Source organism: Haliaeetus albicilla, chromosome 11, assembly GCF_947461875.1.
Source record: "Haliaeetus albicilla chromosome 11, bHalAlb1.1, whole genome shotgun sequence".
Taxonomy (NCBI): domain Eukaryota; kingdom Metazoa; phylum Chordata; class Aves; order Accipitriformes; family Accipitridae; genus Haliaeetus; species Haliaeetus albicilla.
This window is the reverse complement of record NC_091493.1, coordinates 24,221,569-24,248,077: the sequence shown is the minus strand read 5'-3', so window position 1 is coordinate 24,248,077 and position 26,509 is coordinate 24,221,569. Positions and strand designations below refer to the sequence as shown.

General features: G+C 36.6%; 1 protein-coding gene across 1 annotated transcript in view; it reads right to left on the bottom strand.

Moving 5' to 3' along the window:
* The window catches only part of DNTT (DNA nucleotidylexotransferase), a 97,392-nt gene extending 72,797 nt beyond the window's left edge, over window positions 1–24,595 (bottom strand). The window contains exons 1-5 of the mRNA XM_069796686.1: window positions 24,393–24,595; window positions 20,807–20,981; window positions 14,373–14,498; window positions 2,876–3,046; window positions 1,544–1,615 (exon numbers count right to left, since the gene is read on the bottom strand). Coding sequence (XP_069652787.1) covers window positions 1,544–1,615; window positions 2,876–3,046; window positions 14,373–14,498; window positions 20,807–20,981; window positions 24,393–24,595 — 747 coding nt within the window. The remainder of the gene's footprint in view (window positions 1–1,543; window positions 1,616–2,875; window positions 3,047–14,372; window positions 14,499–20,806; window positions 20,982–24,392) is intronic.
* Window positions 24,596–26,509: the final 1,914 nt, after the last annotated feature.

Here is a 26,509-nt window from a genome sequence, read left to right as displayed (position 1 = left end):
AAATGGATTCTATGCCACTGTTCAAATTTTTAGTAAAAAACAACCACATTTTTTTCTTTCCATACTAAGATCTGTTATTATTCAATATATTTATAGATGTCAATTTAGAGACACTGCCAAGAGTGCAGTGTGAGTAGCAAGTAGCCCATTTCTTCAATTGTGTATGCAATCATTGCTCTTTTTCAGTTGGTGAAAGTGAATTTTATGAACTTGTTCTTTGCAGCATCCACTTCCGTAACGAGGCAAACTGACCATGTCATTCACGTACCCTACATCTCAAACATAGACTGTATAATTTATTTCAGTTGTTTGACAACTGTGGTCCTGGGACGAGAGGTGATCTTTTAAGTCATGATCAGCGATTTGTAGCCGTTACCAGAACCATGCTAAACAGTAAAATTTAGAAATTCACTAGTATTATAGGATTCTACTTAGCTTTCTTAGAAACCCACAAAAAAATTGTTGGAAAAAACTGGCTACAGTCAATTTAGTCAAAATGTTGAGACTGTACTCAGCTAACAAGAGAGTCACTTAAGTTTGCTGTAATTTGGCATGTGAAACAAGGCATAAAGCATATTTGAGATAATCTGTCCCCTGATAGGTTTTATTCTGATCTCCAAGAAATTTTCTTAAACCCTGAAACATAAAATTTAATGGCGGATCCTCAATCTTTATTACCATTAATAAGCAGGTTCAGTTCCTGAATTCTGCTATACATGTGAATCTACACCTCTTCTCTGAGTATTGCTACAGGTAGCATCAAAAACTATCACTGAACATCCTTTCATACTTGTATTATGGGTCAGAGAGAATGGAAGAGCTCAATAGCTGAAGTAAAAGTGAATAATGCAGGGGAGAATTAAACAGTCCCATTCCTTTTACTCTGATTTAAATTTTTCTGAAGGCACAAACAGGATATTTTTAGATATTAAAACTGTAGATAAAATTTAAAAAAAAAAAGTGCAGTATATATTTTTCCAGTGCAGAATTCACTGAAAATTTTAGAAATACAAACTGCATTATCTGTGTGGTTTAGATTCCCTGTAACTATGAAGTGTAACCATGACACTGAACCTACAATCTGCCTAAGAAAGAAGTATCTCCAGTCCTCTTCCTTCTGCCTCACACAAAAGAGAATTAAAATAGATCTGAGTCATCTTCTTCACCTGGTATTCTCTTAATGCCAGAATAAGATGGTGTAGTGTTATAGTAATAATCAGCTGAGGAAAAAAATAAACCCAACATCAGGTTAAACTTACAGCAAAGACTATGCATTGCATTAGTTTTCAGGAAAAAGAGATTGTTTTGTTCAAGCTTAAGAGCAGCTGTGTATGCATCACATTAATTAGAAAGGTAACTGATTTCACCATTATTCCTTACTCTATCAGTTTCTCTCCCTTTCTCTTTATTCAAGACCTTTCTTTCTTTATACTTGATATTGGTTGTTTCTTTATAATAAAATTGGTAGTAATGTCTAAGCTCTACTAAACAGAAGAAAATATATGCAATTTTAAACAACAGCAACAAACTTCAAAAGATTTACCTTAAATGATTTGTATCGTTCATCATTTAAGACTTCTTTAGCTCTAGAACTCTCTCCTTCTTCAATAATCTCCTAAAGAAAGAAAAAACGTTACTTTAAAAAAAATATCAAGATTATGGTAAGATTGAGTAAACTAATCTAAAAGAAAGTCATAACAACCTGTAAAAACATGAAGAGCATCCTCAGCAAGCATATTGTTTTATTGCATTAGGATCAAATTCTGCAATCCTGTTCAGACAGATAATTACTGAAGGATGAAGGGGAAATTGGAACCACAGAATAAATTTTACAGTACTTATTTACTCATAAATTCACTCAAGGATGAAGTAGAAACTGGGACCATGGAATATATTTCGCAGTACTTATTTACTCATAAATTCACAGCCAGAAAGAGTTATTTATCATAAGCTATCAATGAGTTGTCCTGAAAATTAGATTTCATTATTTGGTTGAGTTTACTTCTCTTAAAAGAACATTATAAGAACAGATATATTTTTTCTTGAGTGTACAGTTCCTTTCATCTTTCTGATAAAGACTAACAAACAAAAAAACCCCCAGCAATAAAACCCCCCAAATCATCCTTTTTTCTGTGGCATCATAATTGAATTCCCAGTCCCCAGGTAGTAGGCACAAAGAGCACTTCAGGGGCTACATTCTTAGCTGGTGGAGTGAGGCAAACAAGGAGCCAGAGCGAATCACAGCAGTCAGCAATGACCTCTCCAGACAGCTGAGACCCCCTGATCAGCTGCCTGCTGGAGTAACAGCACCTGAGATGTGGGGTCCTGAAAAGGCTAAGAATTAAAGAAAAATGCAGGGAATACTCAAAGCTCCAGTAAGAATGTAAAGTTCATCCATCACCTAGATAAAAGGCTCTGCTATAACTCATAGCAAGGTAGGATTTAACATTAAAGTATTAAAATACTTACCATTTTGCAAAAATAGTATTTCTAATAAAGCATTCAGGTGAGCAAATTGATGCTGCCAAGGGCAGAAGTTACATGAAGAAAACTATTAACTGTTAACCTGTCACATCCAAATCGGAGTGAGCCTTTAAAAAAAATACATACAAAGATGATACTGCATTATTTACTAATTTGTATTTATTCATTAGTTACTTTTATTCCTAAGGGCAGGGGGTCCATGACAGAACCTTATGTTACTACAAAAGGTTTCCAGAAATCAGTGCATTCTTAGTAACAAGGGTAATATAATGTTATTACAGGAAATACAGAAGGTTATGTAAATACACACAGATATCAATGCTGCACTCTGTGACCTCTGAAAGTAGATCTGTAAAAGAATCAATTGGCAGATAATTCAGAGGTACGTTACCTCAATGACATCTCTGACTCGGTCTCCCATGCAGGGCAACCCTTGTATATCTTTCATTCTGGTTACTGGAAATGGAAGAAATTTCAGCACAGAAGCTGCTCTCAGGAATTCCAGGCAGAATATTTCATTTTCTTTGAACTCATAATTTTCAGCCATTATCTCAAGGGCATCCTGGCGAGGGGGCGGGGGGGGACAGGACAGGTGTAGAAAAAAGTTAAAGGTTAATAAAAGCTTAAACTATTCAGTATACTCCTTAGAAAGGTTACTTAGTATGCTAATTCAAGAAAGATTTCTTTATACTAAGGTGAAAAGATAGAGTTCATAAAAAAAAATTCAGCATAATTTTCTAACCACTTGAAATTTTCCAGATATCATAAAAACAGTATTTGAGAGGCAAATGTGGGAAAAGAATCCGATCTGTAACAAAGCCAAACTTTAAAACCTTCTGTGAGATAGACTTTCCATATTCTGTGCAGATCTAATAAATCAATGTGAAAGAGCACCATAATTTTTAGAATTGTGTCCAAACATAAGTAATCCAGCAGGTCAGTACATGATATCTTCATTTTCAGACACAAACAAATAGGAGTCTCTGGCAATACTGGAAACCACCTCCTTTTTGATCTTTTAGCCATGCTTCCATTTAGGAATTTAAGGAACAAACTCACTTTTTCCTCTTTTTTTCAGATGTATGACCTATGCAAAGAGAAAAACATTTTCTTTATGGTTCTTCAGCTATCCATGGCTTGGTTTATTTGACATTGCACTCAAAACTACGTGGAGACTGCCAGTACAACTTATTTATTTATTTATTTGTAAACTATCCATATGTCATTTATGTAGCTTTGGAGTCTCCCTCCCTCCCTCCCAGAATATGAAAAAAAATAAATATATATATCTTAATAGCAACAATTTTTAGAAATTAAATGCAGTGAACAGATCACACAGAGGTAGAGAAAAGAAGCAGGTTTTCGTTTCCCACTATGAAAAACTATGTTTTGGGAGAGAACAAATGCTGCAAAAAAAGTTTGTGAATAACCTAAGATAAGAACCTAAGATAAGAAGGTTTGCAGCTGACCAGCAACTGGAAATCTGAGTTCTTAATGAAACCTTGCACAAAACCTCGAAAAAGACTGCAAAATTAAACATCTCCGAAGAAACCACCGAAGAGTGTACCATTTCCAGAAGATACTGTTCAAAATATTTATCTAAAATGCATCCCACGCCTGGCTGTTAGGGATGATCTTGTGCACCATTCAAATGGGACAGGGTAGGCTAGGTACAGACCATAAACAAGCCAGCCTTGCAAAGCTCCGGCACTGCATTGTGTCCTGCACTCCTCCTGGAGATCCCATTTCTTACCATTTAGTAAAGTCTCTAAAGAGCAGCTAACAGATCCCGGCCTTGAAAGGGATACATGTCCCACTATATCAGTTGCTGCATATCCTTCCTCTTTTCCAACTTGCTCCTGTTTCTTCTTTGCCCCACAAGGCATTACAAAATAACAAAGAAGTTGCTGTCAGCGTGCATCTGCCTGCAATTATCTCTTCACTGAGCAGTAGTCCAAGTGTCTGTTCAGAAATGGTTTTGGAATAAGGATGAGTAACGCCCTGTGATACAGACATTGACAGCAAATGGCTTACTAGAACAATGACTGCAGTGGAGAGTAGGAAGGAATGAGATTGAACAGCTTTTCCTGCCCTCAGTGTTTATGGAATCACTGTTCATATTTAGGCTCATATTTCATTTAATTTGTAATTAAATGTATCATTATATAGTTTAAAAAATAATTTAGATTTTGCTTTGGTTTTTATCTTAGCATTAATGTGCTTTATATCGGAAAATAAAGGCAAGTAAAAAACAGCAGGCCTTGCACATCCTAAATGCTAGATGAGTAATATCTCCAGGTGAACTGGAGTCAATTCCAGGCCCACTAAATGACGTGACAGCAAATCCAGTGAAGTAGTCCCTTTACTACATCTGTGGAATTGAGAACAGCATCTGTCACCCTGCACTGAAGGAATGCAGCCTGATTTAAACAACGACGAAAAGATTTTACTTGAGGTACAATCATTTAGATCATTAAAATAGAACAACTTCTTAAAATTAAATGTGCTTCTCACAAATGAATGTAGATTACTTACATATTACATTTTATTGTTTGCTCAGTTCTAGAAAAACGGACCATCTGATATGTCGTGTTGCTCAGATTATAAACATTATATTCTCATTGAAGCAAAATGAAGGTTTAAACCACAATCTGCAAGAAAATGTTCTCTACTGACCCTAGGATTTGCAAAACTTTCCTCTTAACGAATCAAAACTATGAGATCTTAATTGGTTTGACAGTAGGCACCTTAGCTGAACAAACCCACTTCACTTTCCTTTTTTTTTTCTGTGCTACCATGTTAAAGTGTATAAAAATAATTAATTAGGGCTTGCTATAGAGAATTTGCTTTGTTCTGTATCACCAGTATAACTTCACTCCTTGATCTCTGTAAGGATCAGTCACCTGTTGTCCATCTCACTGAAAGAAGCCTCCCCTTAGCTGCATATTTATTTATCAGCTACCCTGATTAGTAAGTGCTGTGCAATTCCATTTTCATAACATTTCATGAAAGATCTCTTGAGATAGAGAGCTGTTTAGCAAGATGCTTGATCTGGAAGTTTATACCAGTATTTACATAAAGCTAGCGCTTGGGTATAAGGAATCAAAGGGAGGGTGGAAAACGCTCCTTAAGGGGGGGGGGGGGGGGGGAGTTCTATTACAAAAATAGTGCACAAAAACTTAGCTTCCTTACAGCTGTCTTTAAAGCTCTTGCAGTGGCTAATTGTTGGATTTGTTCAACTGCTATTCTTTTTTTCTTTTTTTCCACATTTAAGATCTTTATTTGCTTGACAGATTATGCTGTATTTAATTACATACTTTTTGGTTAAAGACAGGTGCACATTATAGTTCCCATTTAGAAAGAAAACTAATGCAAAAAAAAGGGAAACTACCAATTTGAGGTCACAAGCAGCATGGATTCATCCCACTTTGCATATGGAAGAACAAATACAGCATACACAGTACTGCAAAGCAAATGGGGAATATATATTTTTTACCAGTAGGGTGACAGGAATGAGATGTTTCCTGTGCTGTGAGGTTTTTTTGGATGCTGTCTCAAGTTCTTATTCTTTTTATTCTTTATCAGCTCAAAGATTCTTTCCTTCTATGCAATGAAAGATGCTAATTCTTACTTTAACTGAGGTTTACAGTCACAAAATTATGATTACTTTTTCTTTCTTTTTCTCTCTTTACAATCTATGCACATGAATACTCAAGAAAGCAGTGTTTGGCAAGAAATTTCTTACTCCAGTCAACACTAGGAGAATTAATCAGGGAACAGAAACAAAAAGATATAGTTGTTACCTTCTTGATAAAATAGTCTGTACACGACAAATACATAGACAGAAAACAGTTCTCATAAGTACCTACTCAGCTGTGTGTAGTAATGACAGACTGGCAAAGTCATCTTCTTGATTAGGAAGCTCAAAGTCTAGGGATGTTTTTTCTCACTCCCAACAGGCAGCCTCTCACATGCACATTTAAATAGATATATTCTACACTGAATAATCAGCCATCATGATAAATGTGTCTGCATATACCAGCACCACTGCTGTTTTAGAGAGGTATTAGCCCCTTCCTAGTAGCAGGAGGGCAGTTTTCAGAAAAGCTGTGTCACCACCATTATTGAGAAAAAACAATCACATGTAGCATTTTATCTGATTGATAAAAAGATGGTGAGGCTGCTGACAGCCAGTAAGAAAATATAATCAAAGCGTTTTTATCATTCTAGTTGGCATTTTTCAATGTTTTCCTGCCTTTGTGAAGCTCATTAAGCTGTTTTAAATAAACAATTAAATAGTATTGAATATTCATTATTCCCTGTACAAAACATTGCCTGCAAATGCTGCAATTAATTACAGATCTGTCTTTTTACATAAAACTGCTTTTGACATTCTTTTTGATAAAATCTTTCTGCTTTAAAAAAAGAAAGAAACGGCTCTCCAAGTGGAGTTGCTGCCTATTGAATATTATAGTCCATACTGAACACTATTCCAGAAGGGAAAAGCACATGAAACTCCTATATTAGCTGAGAAAAGGTTTGCAGTCTATTAGATCTCCAGTGAAATCTACTTACAGCGATATAAAAAGGAAAGTTACTGACCCCTGATTTATTCTAAACCTTTGTATTTCTTACCAAGCACCTCACCATCTTTTTATCAATCAGATCAATACTCAGATTGCCCATTTTAAAGGTTCTAGTTTAATGGGAAACTAAATTTCTAGAGATTTCCAGCACGTGGGATTTTCATAATCTCTGGCATACTCTGCAGGGGCTGCTCTAATTAAATGTGAAAGATAGCTGGGCTACATTTCAGTTCTTCAGTTACTGCAAATTTTCCATCTGTGTCTCAAACTGTGGTATGTATGTTGGTAAGACTTGGGCTATGGAAAACATTGGGCATGGAATGGACTTCCACATCCCAATGGGTCAGATACAAAAGTACACAAAGATTTTGTTGAATTATGTTAGAAATAAGGAAGAGGATGGATGTACTGACAGGAACTTTGAAGCTCATTTAATATCTGGCATAAGACCTAGTAAGATAAAATATCATTAACAAAGCAAAGCTACCAGTAAGCATCTTGCACATGTAAAAATGCACACTAAAATATTATAAATGCTAAAATCAGAACACTGAAATCAACGCAAAGAGCAAGATTCTCAACTAATATATGAGAACGATTCTTGGAAAAAAATAATAATCAATAATGCTATGCTGGTTTATGCCTGCTGAACAGCTAACCCGATAATGTTCAGCATGAATATTAGAGTATGAGTCCACTCACATTCAGGAAAGCAAAAGAAGTTAACGGTCCCATGCTATGCTTCATACTGTCCTGCTTGTTTCAACAAGATTATCAGAGCAGTTCCATTGTTACTTGCAAAACAGTCTTTTCCTCCAGTTTAAGACTCTGTGAGAACAGATATCACCAATATTATACTATCAAGAACATATTTTAAATCTAATCTGTTTTGTAAAAAAAGCATTACAGCTTCACGGACAGAGCACTTGTGTTATTCCCATGCCTATACCCACTGCTCCTCTGCTGTGTGACCTTGGAAAGCTGCTTCATACCTCTCTGCCATTGTTTCCCTTGCTATCTTTCCTTTGCTGCCTATTAGGGCTATGAACTCTCCAGGGCTTGAATTGTCTTTCACAATGTGTTTGTATAGCATCTCTTATAAAAAAGGCCTCTATCTTACTTGAGCCTGCAAATGCTACTGCAGCACAAATAAAAAAAAAACATACCACTGTACAGGTGAACTTAATCCACCAAAGACCTAAATAGCTAAGTGTGCTAAACAACAACAACAACAAAATCCTACATGATACCTGCTTGAAGGACTATTACACTCAGAAGAGCAATTTGAGTTAAATTGCTTTTCCTCTCAATCACTGTTTTCTACTTGAAGTTTATTTAGTAAGTCATAAATCCAAAGGGTGGCTCCTAGTTCTCATCACATTGCTGTTGCCAGTGTTTGGTGCCCATTCAGAACTGACCAAAGTGATTTTAAAGAGATTTAGAGCAAACTATTCATTCAAATAATTTTCTTTTCACTTTCCCCAGTGTAAATCCTAATTTTGCGTGTCAATGGGAAGAGACATAGGGCATGTGAATGCCTTTTGTATACACAGAGAAAATAAACAATTTTAGGTGCTTATTTCAAGGAGAATTAAGCAATTTGAGCCAACCTATAGTGTTGACTAAAGTGATTTCCAAATAAATAAAATTATCCATTTTTGTTCAGTCTGATTTTTTTTATTATTATTATTTTTGGTATCTGAACTGAAAAGCCCAATATGTGTCCAGGTCCAAAGATTTTATCACATCATCTTACATCAGCTGGAGAAACAAAGGAGCTGAAAGAATGAGAATAACAGTAATGTGCAAGATCTCAGGGTCCTTGTATACACACTGTTATTAGAAATAAATATGTTAGCTCCAGCTGCTCCTCATATTAGCCAATAATAACAGGTTCATTTCTTCCAACAGAAGAGTGGTACTCTTGAGAAGTTTCCATATTTTTCCACATAATGTGAAAGAAAACAAGACAATTTCGAGAAAAGATTTGCTGACAGAGCGCAAAAATGCAGTGAGAGTGTCAATCACATAACACTGCCCTAGATAAAAACACACAGTGTAATAAGAAACATAAAATGCTAAATGTATATTACACATATTAATGTGGTGAAAGAAAGCAGCATAGACTTGATGTATACATACAAATTTGGGTTGCCAAAAAGTGCAGGTGTATTTATATTCTGTCTGTATTTTAGGGAGCACCCTCCCACTTACCTTAAAAGTGAGAAGAGACATTTGCTCCTTAGACCAAACTACGAGTTCATTATGGGTAGGTGTACACTTCACATACATTTACAAAATTTGCAATTTTGATATACCGTCTGAAGAATTTTTACTGAAGCAGGCTATGTCAGTAAGACAGTACATGGTATTACGGATATGCATTCAGTTAGTGGTTTTCTACCTACAGAGCTCCCAAGTTGATTATAAAATTAAAGTTGAGGTTCTCCTGAGGTCTGTTTTAAAATGGAATAATAATAATAAATGCTTGGGCCACTGGCATAACTGATACATGGTTCTATACGTAAAAAAGAAGAGAAAATAAAAAAGGGATTTTCTTTTTTTTCTCTCTAACAGAGTTGAAAGGAAACCAGGCATCTTTCCCATGCTAAACATCCACCTTCTCATTACCATGAGTAACAGCCAAAGCAGAGTAACATTCAGTAGCATTAGCAATAAGCCTCAGAATCACAGAACCATTTGCTTCTGACTTAATTAGTTTCTTCTGTAAGAATTAAATTGTATTTTCCTCACAGAAGAATGTCTTTCTGAATTTTATTGCAGTCTGGTATTAATATTCAAATCCAACAACCCCTCTCAGGCACAGCAGAATGACTCCATTTATTTTACCACATGAAAACACAATGCAGCCCCCAAGTGTATATTTTCAGTGGGAGAGGGGGAGGATGGCTAGCTATTTACAAATGAGCCAGAGAACAATATTATAGTATTATATTCCATAATAACATCAATGTTTAAGACAAACGTAAAGGAAACATGCTAAGGCACAGCCTCTGGTGAAATTATTTGCCCTTTTGTTTTGCACCTTTACCCATCTGAACAGCTACAGTTCACCTCTGGAGTCAGGGCTATGCATTCAGGTACATTCCTGAATCACTCAAATGAGTAAAGCCCATGGCAGTGGTTCCCAACCTATGTAGTGTGACCTCATGGTACATGACGCACAGTGACCCAAAGACTGCATGAGGCCCCACAAGCCTGCAGTGGTTGCATTTTTCCTCCATGAACTGCCACACAATGCCACTGTCTCCTCCTTGGCATGCAATCTGACATACCTAGTCTATTCTTCACACGACAGGCCTTACTACTACTCAACCGCTCATAAAACAAAATAACTTGGGTAGGATTTACCCCATACTGAACACAGTCATGAAACCTTCACATCTGCACAGTCTGCCAACCCTTCTGCACCTTCTTCCATGATGTAAAACTGGTTTGCGCACCTTTCTGTAAGTTATTTTCTGGCCATTACAATAGAAAGAAAACACGGGACAGTTAAACACAGAACTTGCATCTAGTGTGTTAAACCACCACATTGTCCTCATGAGCTCTCATCAAATATCTCTGCTATTTGGTTTTAATAAATGGTCTTTCATGGTAAAATATATACAGAAGAGGACTCAAGATTAAAACTGATGATTAAATACCAAGTTGTCCAGAAATGAAGTCTCCAAATGTGTCTGAAACAGCACAGTCAAAGCCTCATTGTACGCACGTCATTTCCTGTTAGTGACTGTTTTCCTGCTCTTCTGAAGAGACTAAAGGATGTCAAATGTAAATACTACTCTTTCTCAAACATAACTACGACTCATCTGAAAGGGGAATTTGATACACGGTATCAAGGCAAAGTCCAATAAGAGGAAGAATCCATGAGTTCATCCAAGAACACATAAGCAAGGAATAGTTTTGTGACCCTGTTAGAGGCAAGAACAAAAAACATTATTTTCAAGCTAACCGAAGAAAATAGAAAATCTGTAAGGAAAGGTAACAACCCTGGCTCACAGAATAAAGTTGTTATAACAAAATACTATCATCAACACATAATTCAAGATGGTTTGGACCTAATTTTCAGGATATACAGTTCTGAGCCAGGGAAAATCTGTCATTTAACGGTTGGCTGCCCACAGCATGCACAAGTGAATTATACCAATGCTTCAGTGCATTTGCTAAGTGCTCGCACTGAAAAATCTGTTGGAACACTTTTATTTGAGAATGAGAATTACAGGTTTAATGCAAGACCGACAAAACAACAGCAAAACTGAAAATCAGGCTCCTTTGACATTAGGCAGACTAACTGGCAGGCCTCCAGGGAACCGGCCAGCTCTTGCAGTCCATAAACACCCAAGCCTTTCTGCTGCTATTGCAAGCTTTGGTTGTGAGGAAAAAGAGCAACAGCCCTGAGTTACATTATGGGTCTGGCTGAGATGGAGTTAATTTTTCCCCATAGCAGCCCTCATAGTGCTGTGCTCTGCATTGGTACCTAGAAAGGTGTTAATAACACACCAGTGTTTTGGCTACGGGTGAGCAGTGCTTGCACAGCATCAAGGCTGTCTCTCCAACACTGCCCCCTCACCAGTAGGCTGGGGGTGGGCAAGATCCTGGGAGGGAACATAGCCAGGACAGCTCACCCAAAGTGACCAAAGGGATATTCCATACCATATGATGTCTGCTCAGCAATAAAAGCCAAGAGAAAGGAGTGGGGGGGGCCTTCGTTATTATGACGTTCGTTTTCTGGAGCAACTGCTACACGTACTGAAGCCCTACTTCCCGGGAAGTGGCTGGGCATCACCTGCTTATGTGAAGTAGAGAATAAATCTTTTGTTTTCCTTTGCCTCTGCGCACGTTCTTTGCTTTTATTAAACTGCCTTTATGTTGACGCATGAGTTTTTTCCCACCTTATTTTCTCCCTCTGCCCCGCCACTGAGGAGGAGAGTGATAGAGCAGGTTGGTGGGCACCTGGCATCCAGCCAAGGTCAACCCACCACACTTTACAACTGTCAAGATGCAGATGCTAGGCAGACTCATACGCATTATCAGCTTGCCCAGTACCACCTCCAGAAATAAAATACAGCATGAACTCAGAACAGTTACTCTCAAAGTATGAAGATGAAAAACTGCCACCTTTGTCACTACAAAACCTAATTTCTAGCCAGACTCAGAAATGTTTGATATATAGGATAACAGAAGGGAGTCTCAGTGCTTCAGTCATCGAACTACCCTGCTTCTCATGTGTTCAGCTAAATTCATTTATCAAATACAAGTTGTCCTCTGACGTTAAGACTGCTGCAATGATAAACCTGGAAGTAATTTAGGGACTGCTTCTTTGTGAAACACAAGTATGACAGAAACCACTCAATGAATATGTTGCTGCTATCACATTTTTCACTTGAACTGAATCTTGGACTAAATTCGGGAATTCAGCAGCTAGGAGACAAACTATATATTCACTAGACTTATAGTACTCAGTCTTTGAAAATGGAAAAATACTGTGCAAATTTACAAATAAAGATATTAGATCTTTCAAAATTAAAAATAATTTTAAAAGGTAACTTTAAAAAGAGAACTACCTTATTCTAGACCTTTTTGTGCTCAAATTGTTAACGATAATTAAAAATCAACAACTTGTTGCTTTCTAGGAGTAGCCATTGTACTTTGCCATAATCCATCACAATTACTTCTAATTTTTTACCTTCAGAATGACTGACAAAATGTCTTACTACAGAAAATTCAAGAAAGAATCAGACTCCCATATTCCATTGTTTTCAGGAAGTGTAGAACAAAGGCACTTACTTCCTATTTCTCCAAGAAGGCCAATATTTTACTGAATCTTTGGATCATACTATATTTGGTCTGACACCTTCCCCTACAGCAGGGTGTATTTGATATTTGTAAACAGTGAAACAGAATGACCACTTTCAAGAGGTTAAATGGTAGCATTCACAGCCTTGTTTTTCTAGCAGGAGGTGGGACATGGTAGGTATTTCAAAAGAAGCAGTTTTGGGAATGTTGTAATCATTGGGGTTGGAAAGGACCTCAGGAGGCCTCTAGTCTAACCTCAAGCTCAAAGCAGGGTCAAAACTAAATTCCCATCAGGTTGCTCAAAATGGGAAATTTTTTTAAATAAGCAAACAGTTTAACCTACTTGAGTACCTTAAACACTATTATATAATTGGTATAATTGATCATTATTTAAAAGCATCACTACAAGGCAAAATCTAGGGGTTTTAATTTTTAACTGTGCATTCAAGACATTTCAGAGTTGCTCTCAGGTTTATCTTTAGTTCTGAATTCCCAGAGGTTTTAGTATTTACCTTGTAAATGTTTTTTATTCTCAAATTACTGGTATCTGGTTTTATTCTTTTTATATGGATCTTACAAATAATATTTACCTGAAAGATTTTTGTGTATTTATAGGCACACACAAAGTAAAAGCATAAAAATTATAAATAATAACAAAATAAATAATAAAACTTTAGGAAGATGAGAAGGTGTTTCATGCTATAATTGAAACATATAAATATAACTATGCCAGATTTATCCAGACTATACTACATTAGAGTCTCTGTGTCAAACATTTCCTATTGAATAGTTGTCACTGAGTATCTAGAGCCAGCCAAGAGGAGCCATTAGGCACAATAACTTAAGAGGAATTTAGACCAGATGACTCAGGCTCTTCATACCCACTGAATTGTGTAATGTTATGAGCATTAAATAGGATATATGACAGTCTCTAAGGTTTCTATTTAACTAGACAATTTAAGGCTTTTTTTCATCATGTTAAAGTAATTACATTGATCATGCAATCTGTTTTCATAACTAAGCAGTTGTGAAAATCTCAAGCTTACAGTCACACTTTGAAGAACCAAACACTTGGGCAAGCAAGAAGGCAGCACAGCAATTGTGAAGTACCTTGGACTGACCTAAACCAAACTTTTGCTTACCATTACTTCCAATTTGTCAAATAAGACTGTGATGAAAAGCAAAAAGACATTTTCAGAATGCCATTCTATCATTTGTTTTAAAAATTCATGTGTTTACAAGCTATTAGTTTATTTAAAGATCCACTGTGTTAAGCTTTCAGCAACACTTAAAGGATGCAATTAAATTTGAACTTAATTTTAATTTAAGTATGGCAGATACATAACTTTTTAAATTTTTATAATTGTGCTGCCTGTTTAACTCATGAATTTGCTGAGGGTACCATAGAAAATATTGATGCAAGTACCATATTAATTATTTTATTTATGCTAGGTTTTATTTCATAGTTAGAATAAGTATTACCGTGAACTTCTTGTTGTAGTTATTTAAAGTTGTCTTCCTTTGACACGAATACTGAGATACTTTGCTTGCAATAAATGATGGCACTTCTGATTCAGGTGTATTCAAAGGAGGAGACTGATCTTGTTCCTAACAACAAAAAAACGGGGAGAAGAGTTGGTGACACACCTGTCAAATAGCCTAAAATACCAAAAGTACATTTCATGATCCCAAAATATGTACCTTTAAAGAGAAGGCAAAAGAACAATAACGCTTCTACCATCTTTCTAGGAAAAACATTTAATTTCACATTGGCTGCACTAACAATACCAGTTTATCTGGTGATTACTGGGATTTTTCATTTTCTGCAGTAAGTTCTTGCAGGCAGTTTTCAATGGCACTGTCATTTAAAAAAAAAAAAAGTCTCTCTACAGGGCAAGTCTCTACTACTCTTATTATTGCAGTAATATTGATAAACCACAAAGCTTTAAAAGTGGATAAGCTTGAAAGAACAGAGTTTTCCCAGAAAACACTAGATTATTCAATATAAAATCAGGGATTTAGACTGAGGAGGAAAAACAAAAAAGAAAAAAGAAAAAAAGGAGATGCTCAAATAACTGACTTTTTTTTCTTTTTCAGTGGTGGAGGAAAAATGTTTGTATGACTTTAAACTTTTCCCCCCTCTTCCAGGTAAAATGAAAGAAAACTTTTTTGGTTTGGATTTAATTCATTGAGCTAAATGTTCTATTTTGGGGTCATTATTAAGCAAAGGAAACATTTACAAACAGCCATGGAAGAGTCATCTCCACCCTTTCAACCAACAGCTAGTGTTCCTCTTATGCTGTGATTTCTCACTCAGCCCCTTCCTTATATGCTGATCCAATTCAGACATCACTTTTAGGTGTTTGCTGGTGCAAGGAAAAGGAGCCAGGTGCCAAATCTTAAATGGGAATTTCCCAACCACCAGGCTACCTACATGCTTGTTTGCTTTTCACCTAATTTTGCTCCATGCAAAATTGACCAAGATCAACAAAAAAGTTTGTGGGCAACCCACCCCAATGGGGGGGGGGGTGGGGGTGGGGAATTCTCCTGAAAGGCAGGATACACAGAATTGTGTCCCTGTTGACAAAAGAGAGTCTTAAGCACAAGTCCTCAATATGCAAGTGTCCTGACCAGTGAGCAACTGAAAAGACAATCTAGCACCAGCTTTTCTGCTGCTTTATATGCCCAGTCCTTTAATCCCTTTGCTTTCATTAGAACTGCCCAAATCTTAAATACTTGGGAAACACCCAAAGCATTCTCAGCATTTCTGTGTATTTTTTGCTATTTGTCATTTTGTTTGAAAACATTTGGCAGATCTGTCAAAAATGTATTGCATTGCACTATCCAAAACCACAGGGAAATGGTTCAACAACAACAAAAAATATCACAAAGATACATGGAGGAAATTTTCACCCCAATAATGGAATGATGAGCCCTTTCTCCCCTGTATCCAAAGTCGTGCAGACATACAGCTAGCATCTGTGCTAGGCAAACCTATAAATATGTGTATGTGCCTTCACACACACTCCCCCACACATATAATTTCATGCTAAATTGCCTTTGTATTTGATACAGAGTAGTTAAATAACGGTATTCATGCACACACAAAAAAGGCATTTACTTGCACAGCTGAAGGAGCAGTGAATTATATGGCAGTTTCCATAGTATACACTGAAAGGAAGGAAGCTATTTTATGTGTAAGACCACTCTTGGGAATAACTGAAATGGGTTTCAGCCAGGATCAACAGCACAACTCATCCACTTTTGCACACATTCATGAATTATACTTTAAAATTGATTTTAAATCATATAAACTATGACCGATTACAGCTAATATACTGCTTGAAATGATAGTGCCAGCTGCAAAGACTGCGAACAAACACAACGTTACTGAATAGAATATATAATAAGCTATTATATTCATTAGGATATATACACACAAAGAACAACAGCCCTACATGTAGCATTACCTAGCATTGTGGATGAGAGCAGAATTAATGCGGAAACTCTATGCGTTTAAGAGGGTGATAGACTGGCACATAAACATCCTGTTCCTGCCTTAGCAAAGATATTTGAGCATTTTTCTTAATCAGTAATAGTTATCTTTTTAATTAACAGGCTTTGATTATATATAACAACAGAAGAAACTTCAGCTAGAAATCAACAGCAAAAACATCTAGCAAACAGTAATCACTATAGTCTGATTTTTAGGGAATATTACGATGCCTGCATGAGAACTACAGAGATGATCTATCATCAGCAGAAGATAGGAACAGGATTGATACTGGGTTTTGGTGGGAAGATCAGATGGGACAAACCAAAAGTTTCATCCAGTAGCAATTACAGTGTAGAACAAGCAATCCTGGAAACTCACACTACCTCAAAATAATTTGTAGTACTGGGAAGAAATAACTATGGATATGAGAAAAAAGTAAGAATTAAAATTCCTTTTTTTGCAGATAACTCCACTACATTAAAACTAAATTATGATACACTGCAAAGGGGCAACCACTGAAAAAAAAAATCTAAATGTGTAGGCTACTGAATTGCTAGAGCTAGTCAGAGTTTGTACCCCACATCCAGGCTGAAGTAAGAGTGAAAGTCACTGCCACTCCTTCACGGTGACATTTTCTACATGGCATAAGCAAGAAAATCATCCTGTACCACTAGCATCTATTTGCACAGCAGAGGGGCTTAGTTACAGAATTAATCCTGTAGAGGAATACTTTGCTCTTTGTCAAACTATTTTTTTTAATACACAAAGTAGTATAATGACATAGGGAAATAACAGAGAGAGAAAACGGAGCAGCAGTGAGTAAGGTGCGCAGATACTAGAGACTGTGTCAGGCCACATTATTCAACAGCCAGCAGCTTTGTAGTCCAGACAGCATTGATCAAATAATGAAGTCTGCTGATATCCAGCATTTTATGAAGAGAAGGCAGCCAGTTTATAAGTTTCATTTTATTTTCTGGGAAAGTCTGACTGTCAGTATGAAGGATTTCTTCCATTAGTTAGAGCCTCTCTCTTTCACGAGGCAACAGAGTGAGACACTCCGAAAAATGTTAAATATGAGTTGCTTGCCACATGATACAGCAAGGGATCAAAAGATGTGGTACTTCCTTTTCCTAATGTGGAGGGAAATCCTTTGTTCAGGAAATAGATAAATCTCTTTTCCTTGCTAAAAAAATAACTAACTAACAACTTTGGGGTTCTGACTGAGAAAAAGGCGGAAGAGACACAATCACAAGCACAGTTCCTAAGGCTGCTGAGGATGTGAACCAACCTATTGTTCTCTTCCTTTCTTTTTATCCTTCTGAAAGCTTCCCCTCTGCCTCTTTCTTTTCCATTACCCAGGAAACATCACTACTTTCTAGCATGTGGGGATGCCCTTGCATACATATTGATGTCCATGTCCTGCTATTGTCCAGAATACCCATCTGCTTGCGGTGGGAAGGGCATCTCTGGACAAAGCAGAGAAATACTTTGATTTCCCTTTAAAGCGGATGTTTGGCTACCACACTTCCATAGCCTATTAAATTAAATGATGGCTATTAACTATAAAAGTCAACTGTTACCAAATGAATCAATAAGAATTCAGACCATCTTAGATCTGGTCACCCAACCTTTTATACTCTATAAATCACTAACATCAGAGCACCTCTTGGATCATTCGCAACCACAGAAGGATGTACTTTGGTGACAATTGTAACTAATATGTTAGCTAATGGTCTGTAACTCTGACTTTATTCCCCTTGTTTTGCATGAAGAAGGACATTTCTTTTTAGTAATCCATTAAAACAAATGTCCTGAATGAAGAACAACCTTCCAAATAGGCTACTGTAAGATCTGAAAGAGGAAATCTTACTGCTGTTGATATTAATGGCAATTTTATTCACCCAAAACATTCCCCCACTGCAATCCATTCCTTACACCTCAAAGCCTTCATGATGTAGCCTGAGTTCAAGGGTTGTTAATTCACTTTCATTTCACATTTTACAAGACTGACATAATTTGTCTTCAGTGAAACTCCAATTAAATTACATTATATATGAATTTGGTCTAGTACTTAAAAAGAAAATTAACCACTACTTCAATCCTTCCTCATTTCTCAAGGCAGAAAAAAAAAAATCATGGTGACACTGCAACAATAAAATTATTTTTAAATTTGCTGAAATTCTAGAATCCTTGCTCTTCCTTCCTTGTTTGCTTTACAAATATGCTTATTTCTTTAGAGTCACTATATAATTAAGATTGGTCTTAACTATAAGCTTTAATGTTAATGGTACAGCTGTCACTGGCTTGCTTATTGCACTCTACATTTATTAGCATGAAATATTTATGTTTCAATAAAAACAGAAACTCTTACTTGCAGAGCCAGTCTCAAAGTATACTAACAATCTCCTGACAGTGCTGCTACCTTTTTCAGAAGTTTTTGCTCCAGCAGTACTCCAAAAGGACTTTTATATATAAAAGAAAACTAAGGCAGTTCAACTTGCAGTGGCCTCCTCATTGATTTTAAAAAAAAAAAAAAAAAAAAAAAAAAAAAAAGGCAAGAAAGAAAAAAAAGTAAGCTTCAGCATCGTTGGAGACATTTTGGAGAAAGACAAAGGCATTTCTGACTTTGAAAGGAAAAAAACCCATCTATTTTCTGAGATGTCTGAATCTATAGGTCTTCACACACTGCTGAAACTACGAATGTACATAAAGGGTAATTTAGCTTTCTTTTAATCCTGATGTGAAACTCTCAGCAAAGTTCACAGGATTTTTGCTCATGTTTTGGATTTATTTCTTGTTTAGAGAACTTCTTTGCATACCCAGTATTTTTATTTTTACAACCTGTTTGCCTGTGAGATTACACAATGCAGTAGTTACAAGGTTTTCAGGTTTTTTCTGTTTTGCATTAATTTCTTTGGTCTATTCTCCCTCCAGCAGATTCACTGAAAAGATTATAAACATACTGCAGAAATACTTCATTGGAAGGATTGCAAATACAAACACATATTCTGTCACGGAATTATGCTGAGTCTGAGAGCGACAGCTCCATCTGGTGTATTCACTCCCCAGCCCCACCCCCAAGTGTTATTAAACAGTAATTCTTACATGTAAAATCCTGGAAAATAGTTTCTGGCAATGAAAGATGTTTGAAAAAATTAATCAGGAGCTACAGTTTTTCTTGGGGAAGGGTGGTATTTATGAATCATCCTTCATAATCCAAACATCAGGATGAAGAAGCAGCAAACAGTGTGATACTGCTGTTAAATATTCAGGCATCCTCCGCCTCACAGGAAGGTACACGCTGATGATCCTGCCGCGGTCCCAGTGTTTACAGGTTTCCCAGTTATCATTTTTGCAGTGGGATAACAGTTCACATGGAGCCTAATCCAGACCCTCAGAAATCAGCAGGAATCCCTCACTTTACTTCAGAGAGCTTTAGATCAGACTTGTAATTCTCTTGATGTATGAATTAATTTCTTCACCAGTGCACGTTATATCCATCACCGTGAGGCTTGAATGCGTGCAGAACAAGGGAATAGGTTCATCCTGCCACAGCGCAGGGTCTATTTCACGGCCCAGCGGCACGTGCTGTCGTCGCTCTGTGCTCAGCGCACCAGGCATCCCTACCACACCCTCATCATTTATAGTCTGTACTGGGGGTATTGAATACCACCATTTCACACTACGTTCCAATTTGAGAAATTAGCACATAATTTTGTCAGATATAGATCAGAGGAAAGTATGTCATCATCCGTTGCTTCAAGGTCAAACACCGTTCACCAAATAATCAGCCTGCCATTCAAAATATCCTCTGACCTAGAGCTCCCATTGAGAGAGAATACAATATAATAAAACCATTTTTTTTCTTAGGACAGTTTTACTTGATGGTGCCAAGTTTGTAAATGCATGTCTACAGACTGCAGCAGCCTTCATTTCACAGGTCCTTCAAGGGCCTAGCGGTTAGCTGGTCACTTCCAAACAGCAAAGGTTTTAATATTTTTGTATCGTTTTGAAGAGGCAAAGTATTCCCTCAGGAGCCCATTAAAACACACTGCTCTCAGTGGGACATTTACCATGACATTGAAGTATTTGTGGAAATACCACAAGTACCACAACAACAGCGAGTGCTTCATTGATGGATATTTCCCCTTTAATGGCACCCCTTTTTTTACAGGAATGATGTATATTACCAGTTTGTAACATGTGATGGCATAGTAATTTAGCATTACCAGACACTGATAGAGAAGCTATGGAAGGTCTTTTTAATCTGTTAAAACTGTGCGAATTACTCATGTAAACTTTAGTAAAAAAAGTTTTTAAATTCAAAAAATATATCACAACACAAGTATATAAAAAACACAACTAATCACAGTCATGCATTTTGAACATCACTGTATTTGCACTGAAGGATCTGTCTTACCATGAGACGATACTTCATTTCTGAATCAACTGGTCTTCCTGCTTCCATGCAGGCTGTGAACCAGGAGATATCCAGTAGTTCAAACCTGGAGCTGTCGCCCACAGCCTGTCCTCTCAGCCAGTCCAGCACCTCCAGATAAGAGTTGTTCTCGGCCACAATATGAGTGACAGAGTCACTGTCAAGAAGTACAGAAAAAGAAGTTTCCTTTTTTCCTGAACCCAGCTGTACACACATAGAGCTGCTATTTCCTTATTTACTTACCACGCACTTCCTGAAATTTTAGTATATATTGTACGTTAGGATGTGGGAAGCAGTTGTATTTTCATATCGCAATATATCTATTCCAGTCACTGAATCTGCTTTGAGGAAAGACTTTAGCCATAAGCTCCCATAAGTGCAGCATTTTGTTTCTTTCAGTATCATTTGCCTTCCATAAGACTTTAACCTATTACGCACTTTTTGCAACTCTGAAAATATTTGGCTTGCGCAAGCAGTACCATAATGAAAAGGCTACTTTACGATACCTGATAGCCCCTTCTCAATATTCCTGATCAATGAATGAAAGATTTACAGTATTAAAAAGCCTGTTAACAATAATTCCTTAAAGCTTTACAGCTAGTAATATCTTTTTGTAAATTTAACTTTTCTGTTCTTACATTAAGCTTTTTACATATAGCATTGTCAAATGTTCATAACTTATGAATTATGCACTCCATCTAAAGACTGCTTCCTTGCTACTAAGAGGCCAGTCTCTTACGAAACTGATATCTTAGTTTAGTGAATATAAAATGTACAGATTGAGTTATTGTTCAATAGATTATATGGTGTACATTGCTTAAAAATACAGTAGCACAGACTTTATTACACTAAATTTGGGTCCATGTACTAGAATAACATTGGAAAGAATCCCATGATAGTTCATCATTAAAAAGACACAATTCTGCACCTTCCACAGGAAAATAATGGAGAGGGACAAAGTTATATTTCAAGAAAAAATTACATACACACTTAGGATGATCTGTAAATTTTTACCTGGCCTGCTGATGTTCCTCAGCAAGTTTAGAAAACTACTAACTTGGTAGGAAATCTTGAGTGGTTCCTAGTGTTCCCCCTTCACACACAAACCCCAGGAGAGTGCTGTTACCCACAAAGACAACAACAGATAAAGGACAAAACTATTCATTTTCATGAAATTTGTAGGACCTCAGTATCTCTGAAATATATGCCAAAATTAAATGATATCAGTCAACAGATTCCTAAACTTCTTGGGGAAAAGGCACAGACAAGACAGTGTCATTATATGACCTAGTTTCCATAGAAATAAGCCTAGAATTGGAACATAAACTGTCCCAATAGCAGCCGCCTCCATTTGCAAGCCTCCGTAAACCTCCTGCTAGCCCATGCTGGTGACAGCCTTGTGCATATACAGTAAATTTCAAACAGACCTGACAGATTGCTTTGCAGCCCTTCTGTAACACCTGGAGAAGTTAATCCACCAACCTGTCCAAGCAGACAGGACACCACTGGTAGAGATAGCTGGTTAGTATGGACCTTAAAAATGACGGCTGATAACTGTTGAAGGCAGGCTGCACAACCTTTCAAAGCAAACTACTTTCCAGGAGACCAACAAAACCCCTTGGCCTATCCCTGTGACCCTGATTCATACCAATAATCACTGATTTCATTAAATCGCCAAACCACAATTACAAATACTAGAAACTGACCATAGAAAACTGGTATCACATAACTCTCCAATGCATTAAATGTACTATATTTTTGAAAGATACGAAATTTATTGAATGTACTATACTTTGGAAATACGAAAACTGTCACAGTATAGCACTTTTTTTTTCTCTCCATATTGTGAAGCTTGTAGAGCAGAGTCCATTGGGGGGAAAAAAAAATCCAAATTTATTTTAATCTAAAAGATTAAAAATCTAGGTTAGGTGAATATTCATGAAATACTATTGCATTTGTTATTATCTATCCCTGCTAGGTTCTACTTTAATTAAACTGTCACATCTTTGCTTGAGTTAAAAAAAAAAAAAAAACAGTTAGAGACATAGAACTTCTGCTTCCTGTGGTTTATTCCACTTTATATAAAATATTCATATGTAATGTATTTGTACCGAGCTGCAGATCTGGGAACTTTGCCATCGCTATGCTCACAGCAGCAGTTTAGCTGCTGTGCACCAGTTTCCTCTGGTACCTGTACAGCTGCACTTTTTTCCTGGCACAGAACGTAACAAATTTAGCATTTCCTCTGGCATTTTCAAAAACAAAAATCAACAGTTAAATAGTTATGTTTTATCCAGTAGCAGCTAGGCTGAAATTAAACATAACACCTGCCTTGCATACAACTTACAGAAAGTCTGAAATAGTGGCAATAAATACCTGTGTGTCAAAGCAGACCAGATAAAGCCTCTACTCAGTCCTCAATGGATTGTTAATGTAGGATTCAGAACAGCACAGTTCATTTTTTTTCCCCTACGAATTCAATTAGTTTTGTATCAAACACTAATTGCCTACTTCTGTTCAATACCTGCTTGAATCTTGCTTTACAAATTATTTCATCCTCCCCTCTTCCTCAGGCTTTCAAAGTCAATGGGATTGAAAAAAATCTGTGGAAATGAGCTTTTATAGGGAGGATCCAGTTGTATACTATCTGCATACAGATACAGACAAATTATCAATACTTGGTTTTCTTCCAGCCTTTCAGAGAGCCTACATAACAATGTAGCTTTCGGAGAACTGCATAATGTAACTAGCACTCATGAAAAGCACTATTTGGAGGAAGGCTTCCTTCAAAATGAGTTGGCTTATTGAAACACCACCAGACAAATCTGCAGGTCAAGTATATTTTCATCCTGAAATGCCACATCTGTGGTACTTTATTCCCAGTTTTTTTCTCCAGTGCTCTTACAGATTGTACCAAAGCGTAAGCCAGTAACTTTGAGACTCACATCAGTGTATTACTCACAGGAAGATTAAATATTAGAATACTAGAGGTGTTCTAGAGAAATGTCCCCCTCAACCCATCACATTTTCCGTTCCTGTATATTTAATGTTTTTTCATTTCAGGAATTGGCCATTGAGTTTAGATTAAGCTTAACCTGACTTCAAGGAGGACATAAACAATGGCTGATTTAAATCAGCTAAAGACATGATTCACTGACTCCAGTGAGACTATACAAAGGCATAGAAACATATCCCATGAAAAACAAGTTCACACCTTACAGTTTTTATTTGCCATGTGAGAAGCAGTACACTGAAAAATGTAGACATGTTAAAATTAACAGACTTAAGATAAATTAGAACCACAGATTTTAGAGGTAAAAAATAAGAAATTTTGCTAATGTTTGTGTTCTGCCTGTTGTTTGCCCAGAAGGCAATAAAAACGAACCACACTTTAGCAACACCCACTGAAATCCTGAAGCATCTTTATAGCAGGAAGAACAAAGTATATCCACCAAATATGTAGGCAAAATCTTCAACCACACTTACTTGTATGATTACATTTATTAAATTAGAACGCTTCAAGCAGCATTACTACATGTTATTTCTACAAATATAAACATTTTCCTACCTTAGTTCACTTTCTACTCGGAAACCTTTTCTTCTTGCCAGCTCCATCAAAAATGTCCTTCTGGACTTCCCCATCTTCCTCTGCATAATAAAAATGACAAACTTATTGAACTTTATTTCATAACTGCAGGAAAGGTTTGGGGAATGCATCCCTTTCTGTCTCTTCCTTTGGGACAATACAGCTGGAGCTCTGATCCTATCCATGACACAAGGTAGAAGTGTTCTCACTTGGGTAAAAGGGAGATAACATATTTTCTGCCAGGCAGCAGCTGTATTTAAAGTCACCACCCATTGAAGTAATTTTCTTCTGTTTCCCCTCTGAAATCAAAAACAAGTGCTACACAGGCAGAAACATCACTTGCTTTCTACCAGCTGGGACTTCTTGCACAGAACTACTCTAGAGAGGTGCGAATATGCTTTCATTCCTTAAAACAGCCATTACCTGTAAAGACTTTATCCAAATAAAATTGATCATAGCAAAATTATCTCAAAATATCAACCAGGTCTTCAGCTGGTTTAATGGCCCAGTTCCATCAATTTCTGCTTTCAAATTGTTTCCAGATCTCACTTTTCCAAACTGCAGGGCACATTAATTTTCAATTTATTTAAAAAATAATAATAATTCTTCCTACTGTTAGCTAGGAACTATGTCTTAGAATAGAACTAAATAACAGTATACAAAAATGTTGTAGAATAGCCTGTACACTTGCTACTTCTCTGTAATTAATTTGATTTAAAACGGATAGGTTTTTTTGAGAGAGCAAACAAAAAATAAGTTGTTGAAATTAAATTTACAATAAAAGAAATCCTTTGCTGTTTTGATACTAAGGCAATGAAAGACAAAGAGAAAGCATTAGAGATGTGTTTAAATACACTTTTGGCATGCATTGCTGACTTTGCTTTCTACTATTTGCCCTGGAAAGTACTGCTATCTACAGTACAGTAGGGAAAAAGTAACTACCTTACCGCTTTTAAGCACCCAGTGACCTCCAAACCACTACAGGGGTGATTATGGAGGCTATGTACCATCCTCTCCTAGAAGATGGGGTATTGGTCATCAGAGAACTATGCTAAAATTTGTTGCAGACATTGTGTTGGATCCAGTTAGGTATCACCCTGAATTTCCACCAGAGCAAAGTGAGTGCAAACAACCAGCATGTGCATCTATTTCAGCACAAATCTACTTCAGTGGTATATATCCCCATTTCCACGTCAAGTTGGATTTTTATTTTTAGTGTAGCAGAGAATTTGGATTTTACCAGTCCTTCAGAATGTGTCAGAAATGTTATATCTTGCAATTCTCATTGCTCATGTTCAGGAGAGGAAGCAAGGTGGAAAAATCCTGCCTAAGTCAGATCTATCAATTTTATTTTCTGTCATTTTATCATGGATGGATATACAACCTAAGTTATGGAAAAAAAAGTCAAAACCCATTTCCTGCAATTATTGCCATGAGTTAAAAATTAAATTATAGAAGTATTACTGACATTTTCCCAGCCCTGTAGGTCTTGCTGCTTCAACTGTATTGTAACAGATACAAAGAAATAGTTTTCATCAGAATAGAAACTAACCATCAAAAATTAATATAGAGCTTTCAGCTCTGGGGTCTTCCTGAGGCCATGAAGAAAATATATACATAGTTCAGTACATACACTAGACTCCATTCATTTCTTCCCTTGCCTAAGGATAACCCAGAAGCCAAAATATCTTTTCCTCTTTCTGATTCATAACATTAAAATTGTCAAAGTAAATCATTTCAAGGTTATTTTGAAATTATACAAAATATTTTCATAAGAACTGGAAAATGGACAAGCAGACTTTAAGAGGCTTACACAAAAGAATGGCAGCAAGGAAGAATAAAAAAATTTAATAGTGATGGGTCTGGCATTAAGGCTGAGCAATCTATTTTGTTGCTCCGTGTCTGTTTTCCAGACTACTAATCAACCGTTGAACACTGGCCATCTCCCTGTTTACAGCCTTCCTAGGCTTCGTAAAATGTTTTACTTTATCTCAATCCCTACAAGGAATAATGTATTTTAGAACAGATTCTTTACATATGTTAAACAAAGTCTTATTTTATGTTATAATTAATTTAGTGCTCTCAAATATGTAAATATA